This window comes from Camelus dromedarius, chromosome 5 (genome assembly GCF_036321535.1).
Source record: "Camelus dromedarius isolate mCamDro1 chromosome 5, mCamDro1.pat, whole genome shotgun sequence".
Taxonomy (NCBI): Eukaryota; Metazoa; Chordata; class Mammalia; order Artiodactyla; family Camelidae; genus Camelus; species Camelus dromedarius.
The window spans coordinates 69,015,281-69,024,305 of record NC_087440.1 but is presented as its reverse complement, the minus strand read 5'-3'; the positions used below and the strand labels follow the sequence as shown (position 1 = coordinate 69,024,305).

Genomic DNA, 9,025 nt, shown 5'->3' with positions numbered 1-9,025 from the left:
TCCACAAGCTTTTATCTTCCCAGTGTTCAAAGACCATTTAAAATGAATGTACATAAGTTTAGCCATGATACTCTGAAAGAATTAAGAAGTCTTTTTGGTTTTCAGTTGGCTGAAATTTGTAACAGGTTTATACAAATATTTTAAAAATAATCAGTGGTTAACAAAAACATGTATTTGCTTTCAGAATGGTCCATTGGCCTTTCTCACCCTGATGGAAGTACATTCAAGGGCATTAGGTGTACAAAAGAAGGCAGAACAATGGGCTAACATAGGATATTTTTTTTTCCCTCTTAGTATTTTTTTTAATTGAAGTATAGCCAATTTTCAATGTTGTATTAATTTCTAGTGTACAGCATAGTGATTCATTTACGCAAATACATGTGTTCCTTTTCATATTCTTTTTCATTATAGGCCATTACAAGTTATTAAATATAGTTTCCTGTGCCATACAGTAGGACCTTGTTGTTTATCATGGCTATATTTTCTGATTAATTTTTTGTTGTTGTTTTCTTTTTTTTATAGTGTCTCCTATTAAGTTTATTTTAGGCTTCAACTTCTTTGAGCCACTAAGCTTTAAGGAAAAATTACTGACAGCCACTTAAAAGCAAAAATATATCAATATGTTAGAATAGCTCCTTATTTAGTATCATTTAAAATCTGAACTCTTCGTTTTGGCTTATGGAGTCTTCATTATGTGACCCTCATTTATCCTTAACTTTCCAGTAACCCGTCATGCAGCTCTGTACTATTTGAGCATGTGTCCTCAGGCTGGAAGGCAGTAGAGCCAAATGGTCAGTGAAGGCCATGGACTTTGGAGTTGGACTGACCCAATTCTCCCATCAACCAGGTATATTTCTTAACCCTCCTGGGTCTCAATTTCCTCATCTGAATTACTAAGCACCAATCTTTGAGAGTTTAAATACGTTAAGTGCTTTACTTGGATTATTTAATTTAACCACAATAGCCCAATGAAATAGTTTCTATTATTATCTCTATTATTATCCCCACTTTATAGAGGAAATGGAGGCTTAGAGAGGTTAACAACTTACCCACAGTCACACAGTAAGTGGTAGAGCCCGGGATTTATATCTATTTAGAGGCAAATTTGAGGGTACGATCCTTTACAACATTTAATGTTTTTACTAGGATACCCTTTGGGAGAAATTGATTTCTAAGCTTTTATTTTATGACTGCTGTAAATTCTGTGCAACTGGTTAGGTTTCCTTCTTTGCATAACCTCTAGAAAACAAATGACTGGCCCAATCTAAGCAAGTATATAGGATTTCATAATAAGCAGTATTGTATTGGCCTCATTTCTGACTCCATTTTATGAATTCTTTTCCTCTTCCTTTTAATTCACATTTACCATATTTTAGGTGGCTTTGTAACAACCAGATACTCTTTTTGAAATCTTAGAGACGGGTGGCCACATATAATCAACTCTGAGGGGAAAGTGACCAAAATACCTTTAGGCGGTGTAGGGCATTTCAAGGCTGCTTTATCAGTAAGGAGGAAATTGAGGTGTGGGGCTGTCCCTACACCTAGTGCTTTAGTATTAAGAGATGGTTAGTAGCCATCCTCATGCTTAGCCTCTCGTGCTACCTTTTTGGCCTTCACTTCTCTCACTCTCCCAGCCATTTTCTTTGTAACTTCCTCTTATGATCCTCCATCCCAAAGGCATCTCTATAGCGTAGCAGGACCGCATGGGAGTGAGTTAAAGCATAGGCTCTGAATTCAAATCACAGAAAAGTATACTATATAGTGAATAACTACACTCAACACAAATTTTTAAAGGTTGGTCAAAATTAAGTTACTGCTAAGGAACCCTTCTTTTCATTAGTTAACATCTAATGGGCATTTGCTTGGATAGACTCAAAATTTGTGAAAGATTTTGTATGCACCCAGCAAACCATGTGATGTGTCTCAAAAAAATCTCATTGCCCTCAGGGAAGATCCTCTGCTCGGGTCTCATGACTCTAGACAGTGCTCAGTACAAGGCAATGGTTTGAGGCAGACTGATCCCAGTCCTTCCCAGTAGGAAGGTAAGAGGAACAGACTGATGGTGCTGAGGAGAAGTTTAATTTGTCAGGTATAACCCTACATCCAAAGATTAAGGCAGTGGCCCACAGGGTATAGTCCTGAAAGTCTTTTGGCATCAAAGAGCCAAGTACTGAGATTGAGAATTCAAATGGCAAGTATAGAGGAAGTAGATCAGTAGTATATATCAATAAACTGTTTTGCTTATAACAAATTTTCTTGTAAAGGATTGAATTTTACTTTGTAAAGTTATTAGTAAGGAAAATACTGAAGTCTAGGGACTCATTCATAAAATAAAAGCAAAGCTTTCATTTCATAAAATAAAAGCAAAGTTTTGCATTCATAAAATAGAAGCAAAGCTTAAGATACTAAGTATGTCAATGCCTCCATTCTTCAGAGTGGGGTCTAGAGACAAGTCTTGAGTACACATTCAGGGTTAGGGTGAGTACTGGCAAGAATGAAGCAGAGTCCACTCCTCAAGGGACTCGAGAGGGCAGGTTCCCAAGGTTCAGACATGGTCACTTAGAGCCCAACAAGTATATGGGACTCTTAGCAATACAAAAGCTCAGTCCTCAGAACCAGAACACAAGGCCAAAGCTAGGGCAGCAACTGAGAGTTGGGCAGGCACTTCTTACATTTCTCCTACTTAAGGTAAAGATTGGTCCTATAGATAAAATCAGGGTTCGCCTACACATTGGGTAGAGTTCAGGGGAGAAAGGGATGAACCCAGTGAAGAAAGGAGAGTTGCAAAGGCTGAAAATCCAAAAGGACCCAGTAAGGAAGCTGATATGATTGCTTCGTTACAAAAAGGTTCCTAGGTGCTCTGGAAAACCCAATACATGTTAGAATGAATAGGATTTTTATTAAATGGTATATTATTACAATGTTACATTTTGCTGGGCTTGACAGATTTTTTACCACTGAGATGTTTATGGAAGAAAGTTTGAATTTTCTGCCAGGCATCAACCTGTGCTCTTGAGTGAGCCTTTGGCTCACCTCCATAGGATACTGGTTGGCTCAAAAATGCATGCACAGAGGCTCTACAAAGAGGAAAATAAGGTGGCCCAATACAATGACCAGTTCCTGGGTAGTAGATTATCTCGGGTCTGTCTTTCCCATGGGCTTGTAACCGTTCACTGGCTAGTTGAGCATAGAATTCACTCTTCCAGTTTTGATCATCCATGCCAACAATAAACAGGAAGGGCCCTTGGGCTTTTTCCAATGGAATAAGACTTTGGTGGTTGGGTTTCTCTAGTGGATTGTTCCAAATATCCACGAAACTCCAAAAGCCTGACTCAGTGATCTTACATTTTGCTGTGTCATTACTGAGATCAGGAATAATCATATCCTTGTAACGCAGCGGAGCTATTGTGTTGGCCACACATGCATTGATAACTACAGTGGCTGTGATGCTCTTCAAGAAAGAGGCCATTGAGAGACACAGGTCACCTCCTTTGGAGAAGCCAAGAAGCCCAACACTAGGGCCTTTCACCTGATAGAGGGAGAGAAAACAAGCTTAGAGTTCATAAATGGAAGACTTAAACTGCCATTTTATATTCTCTGGGAGCTTTATCAAATGCCATTTGCTTTCCTTCCTTATGCAATAATCCACAAAGTTCAAATGTGTCTTCTAATAAGCAAATCAATTAATTTCCTAGTACACAGGACCTCCATTAACATTTATGGGACTGGGTCAAGAGTACACACAGAGGCTTATACACCCTATACCTAAATATTTAAAAGTTATAAATATTTAAAAGTTAATAAAATATATTCTTTTCTCCTACTTTGATAAATACACCTCCATAACAACTTATAAGGTCAGGTCCAAATTTTAAATCTTGCAATTCCTTGGAGTTCATACTGGAACATGACATGGGGGAGAGCCAGGCCCTGGCCCCAGTTCCTGGTCCTTGGCCAACCCTGCTTCTCTTCCCATCCCTGGCTCTGTCATATACCTTGAGGGCCCTCTCACACATATATGTGGACACCCCAGCCTGTATGTATAAGGCCCAGATATATTCACATTAATGGACCCAGAGAAGAGGTATAGGGCCTGGAAGCAGGATCAGAGCTGCATGGCAGATAATTCTGGGGTTCCAGATCCCAAGGGCATGGTGGAAAGAGGACATGAGTTCCAGGTGGACACATTCCCTTGGTCCCTCAAACTCCACACCTTGTGGGCAGAGATGCAGCTAAAGGAAGGCCAGAGTGTGGTCATCTTAAGCAAAAGGTCCAGAGCAGAAACCCCTCTTGCCTGGGTTTAGGGGCAAAACTTATTACTATCTATTTTGGTCTCTTCCTGTTCCTGGAACCTTATCTCCCATAAATAAGCCAATCATCACTTTTCAAGACCATCTAGGTTTTAGCAGCTCTGCTGAAATAAGTCCCTCAATTCTAAAAGAGTTAGACCTTGCAGAACATCTTATTCCTTAACAGATGTTTAGGTTTCTTTAAGTCTGGATAGTAGCAAAGAGTATGTATTCCATTTATAATCATACCAAAATGTTTTAATTAATTTTTCCAGTCTCAGATAAGAACTTTCTCTACAAAACCATAATACCATTAACACATTTAACAAAGTTAATGATTCTTTAATATCATAAAATGCATAGTCCCTATTCAAATGTCACCAATTGTCTCAAAAATCCATAGTCATATTTTTTCCTCTACACATTTACATTAACCTTATAAATGATAAAAACTGAATCTTAGAAAGGGAAATTGCCTTATTCAGGATTATAAGGCCTCTTGTGGTAGATGCAGAACTAGAACTTGAGGTTAGTAACTTTTTAGTACAGCTCTTTGAATTCCAGTCAAGAATTAAAGGGAATAAACAGTTGAGTCTTAAGGGTTTGGAGAGAGATGGGGGGAAATGAAAATAATCCTAACAACTTTGGAAGGAGCCTTTGTGTTTCATGGCATAGTTCCAACCCTGGGTGTCCTGGTAGGGCTTTTGGATCCAGCCCTGGGTCTGCTCTACCCCACCTCCTCTGTATACAAGCAAGCACCAGAAATCACCTTTGGATGCTGTAGCATGAAGTCCACAGCTTCTTCAAAGTACTCCAGGCACACATCATTCAAATATTTAGGGAGGTCTTCAAATCTGAAGAAAGCCAGAGCAAGCACAACAAAACCATGACCAGCCAGGAGGCTGGCCCTGTATTCACAAAGGCCACCACCACTTCCAAACAGATCGATGATTCCAGGGAAGGGTCCTGCACCTGGAGAGCACCACAAATCATAAGGAGTTTTAGACTCTCAAAAGACACTCTTGGGTTTGAGATTTTGGCAGTCTGCAAAGAGAAGTTGTTAAAGCAAGGAAGGTTGAGGGGACCCTTTTTATTTTGTCTTTTTTTTTTTTAAATAACTTTTGGGGAGAAGAGATAGGGAAAAAAAGTCTTATTTTCTCCAGAATTTTTCACGTATTTAAAAAAAATAATATACACAAATTAGAAATAACAGGATGAGATGTACAGTTTCCACCAAATTTTCCTCAAAGAACTCGGAGAATGTTTTGAGAGCTGTAAAACATTCTACATATATAGGAGATTATTAGCATATACTCTCCACCTCCTTCTGCCCTCTGCTTCAGCCTTAAAAAAGGCCATACCTAAATGTGCCATGTTCTCTTTGGCCCCTGAAAATGGTATATACTATTCTCCTTCTCTCTCCATCTTTTTGACCTGGTTGACTTATCAGTCTTCAAATCTAAGTTTAGATCTCTCTTCCTGGAAGCCTTCACATCACACCCCACCCCAAGGCTGAGTTGAATTGGATAGCTTTTTTATGGGGGGGTGTTTTTTTTAGGGGAAGGTAATTAGGCTAATTTGTTTAATTATTTTTTTAATGGAGGTACTGGGGATTGAACCCAGGACCTCGTGTATGCTAAGCATATATTCTACCACTTGAACTATACCCTCCCCACAAGGTAGCTTTTTATACATTCCCACCAGCACCCTGGGCCTGTTCTTTCCCTATGATAGCACTTACCATACTGACAGATCCAAGTACAGTTGCCTGTATCCTCTATTAGGCAGTAGGTACAGTGGGGCCATGTCTGACTTTGCTCACAATTGCACCCCAGTAGGTAGGTAGCATAGTTCCTGACTTAATACATACTTGTTAAATGACTGAACTTTTCTGCGTTATTTACAAAAAGCTTTTGAGTCAGAAAACAATAAATTTTAAATGAGCCACACAGTAAATTCTAAAATAGTTAACATAAGATTAACTTGACTGGAATATTAGATACCATCACTGGCTGGTGAAGGTTTTTTTTTTTTTTTTTTTTTTTCAATTAAAGTCTTTAGGAGAGTCTTATTGAATCAGTCAGTATGATTTATTGAGCTCATATTATATCCCTGTGTAAGCCTCTAGGAATATAGAGATAAAAGATGTCAAAGACCCAATTCCAGCTCCAGGAGTTCACAGTTGAGTGGGCAGCAACTAGTTAAGTTTGTGAATTGCTGAAGAGCTGTTAAGAATAAAGCAAGGCCTCTCACTTTGGAGAATAATCACAGAATTCAGTTTAGGGACTCTGCAAGTAGTGGCAACTCCAGCATTTTTATATAGTAGTGGTTTCAGATAGGAATTGGTTGAAAGTGGAGAGTCAGGTGTCTTGTTTACAGACCACTTTTACCTAGCAAGCACCTTGTTTTTATTTATTAGGGTTTCTCAACTTCAGCACTATAGACATTTTGAGTAAGCTATTTCTTTGCTGTGGGGCTGTCCTGTGCGTTGTGGATGTTTAGCAGCATCTATGTCTACCCATTAGATGCCAACAGCACCCCCACCTCAAGTTATAACAATCAAAAACATCTCCAGGTATTGTCTAATAGCCCCTAGAGTGGGGAGAAATCATCCCAGGTTGAGAACCACTGACAGACTGTCTATGATAGGGGGAAGGGACCATCCGGGAGTTTTTCGTTTCTGTTTTAGATTTATGGGGCACTGCTTCCATCCGTGGGTTTTAGCTTCCTTGTGAAAGAAGGCAAAAATCACTCTTGCATACCAGCCTAAGTCGTTGATGAATATGAGTATCTGGGACACAGCTGCATGGCTGGCACATATCAGTTCTTAATAAATTCACTTTTTGAGGATGCTGAATGCACTTTTTAGAGCACAGCATAGAGCTAAGGGAGTGGCAGTACCTCCAGGAAGTGCAGTGGAATTTAAAGGAGAAACTTCCACACAGAATCCATGATAGATTCTGGAACTTGGGGAGTTAGGGGCGTTCCACAGTCGCGTGGTTCCCTGGCCAGGAAAGGTGCCGCCCAGGGTCTCGGGACTCCGGTGGGCTTTTCTGAATAGCCTGGGAAGCGGGCGGCTCACCTGGCGGCAGGAAGAGCGTGGCGCGCACCCGGCCCGCGCGCACCGGCTCGCGCCGCACCCCGGGCGGCAGGAAGTCGCGCTCGTGCACCGTCTGGCCCAGGAGCCGCTCGGTGTCGGGCTCGTGGCCGTCGAGCACCTCCAGCTTCACGGCGAAGGGTGTCAGTACGTCCCGCTTCACCAACTGTACCAAGGGCTTCTCGGGCTCCAGGGCCCAGAAGAGCCCCATGGGCTCGAGCCCCGCAAAGCTGCCGCCCAGCGCGGGCGCGCGCCCCAGGTCCAGCCCGCCGTGGGCGTCGGCGCAGTAGCGCGCGTGGGCCCGGAAGAGCGCGCCCTTCTCGTCGCGCAGGGACGCGCGCAGCGTGACCCGCTGCCCTGGGGCCAGGCCGCGCACGGCGATGCGCACCGGCTCATCCCAGGGGCAGCGACCCGCGGGCTCTACCGTCACCGTCGCCGTCATTCAGATCCCGGCGGAAAAGGAATGGCCCCACTAGTTGGAGTCACTAGCAAGATCTGGCGTCTCGCCACCTGGGACGCAGCTGCTACTCTCATTGGTTGGCCTTGGGGACACTTGCTTAAGTGGTCTGTGAGGTCTCTTAGAGTTTGTGCAATCTACTACCGCCTGATTGGAAGAAAGTATTCGCCAAAATAAGAGTTAATTATTAATCCTGCAATCCAGTAATGTGAAGGAAAAACCGGGCTGGTCTAACAAGATAACTCACAAGTCTAGGAATGTGGAGAGGCTGGGCTGGGCTAACAAGATAACTCACAAATCTAAGTATTGGAATACTGATCTGAGTTCTGCTAGACTAACTTGTAAATCTAGGTTTATTAGTGTAGGTTTGCTGTTCATGTTTTTTTTCTAGCCAGCTGGGTTTTCAAAGATACATATCTGGCTTTGGAATTTTGGTTTGCTGCCTCCCCGCCTCCACTTTTGTGATGATAATGCTGCTAAAGCTGTTCCATGCCTATTGGCCGAATACCCCAAGCTTGTACTTTACCCTATAAAACCTCATGCACATGTCTTGGAGGTGCTCAGAGCTTCGGAGCCGAAGCCCCTCTGAGCCCGCCAGCGTAATACATCTGAGTACCCCAACCCTCCAAGTGGTGCTTGTTTCTTGACTGGCCTGTCGTTTCTGTAACAATAATAGAGGTTCAAAGACTGCTGAGAGCTAATGGGTTGGGAAAAACACTGGCAGTCCCAAGAAGCTTGAGTAAATATTCCAAGGATGGGGGTATAACTCAGTTGGTAGAGTGCATGCTGAGCATGCACGAGGTACTTGGTTCAATTCCCAGTACCTCCATTTGGAAAAAAAAAAAAAAGCATCTCAAGTGATTGTAATTCAGGGGATCAGTGGAAACATATTCCTAATTCTTCCCTGGCCCCCTAAAACCTTTACCAAGCCTTTTCCCTAGAGCTAAGGGTACCTACTGTGACTTCCAGAGCAGGTAGCTGTTTATGGAGTAAGACCTACCTGGGCTCCAGTTTGACTCTGCTTCTTAATTCCGTGGTGATCTTTAGCAAGTTACATAATTAAGCCTCTGAATCCAGTTTCCTTATCTGTAAAGAATTTATTGTGATGGTTAAATGGGCAAACATATTGTTATGGAAATGACGGCTAGCCAAGAAACAAGCACTACTTGGAGGGTTGGAGTA

General features: G+C 42.1%; 1 protein-coding gene across 1 annotated transcript; it reads right to left on the bottom strand.

Moving 5' to 3' along the window:
• Window positions 1-2,879: 2,879 nt before the first annotated feature.
• ACOT6 (acyl-CoA thioesterase 6) lies at window positions 2,880-7,964 on the bottom strand. Its single transcript, XM_031454016.2, has 3 exons — window positions 7,372-7,964; window positions 5,059-5,261; window positions 2,880-3,529 (listed from the first exon to the last, which is right to left on the bottom strand). The coding sequence occupies exons 1-3, from the start codon at window positions 7,826-7,828 to the stop codon at window positions 2,924-2,926; spliced, it is 1,266 nt and encodes a 421-aa protein (XP_031309876.2). The 5' UTR covers window positions 7,829-7,964; the 3' UTR covers window positions 2,880-2,923.
• Window positions 7,965-9,025: the final 1,061 nt, after the last annotated feature.

Coding starts and splice junctions, on each gene's coding strand:
- ACOT6 (XM_031454016.2), bottom strand. CDS start 7,828: ATGACGGCGACGGTGACGGTAGAGCCCGCGGGTCGCTGCCCCTGGGAT. Junction 5,262..7,371: donor CACGCTCTTCCTGCCGCCAG/GTGAGCCGCCCG, acceptor GGTGCTCTCCAG/GTGCAGGACCCTTCCCTGGA. Junction 3,530..5,058: donor TCATGCTACAGCATCCAAAG/GTGATTTCTGGT, acceptor TCCCTCTATCAG/GTGAAAGGCCCTAGTGTTGG.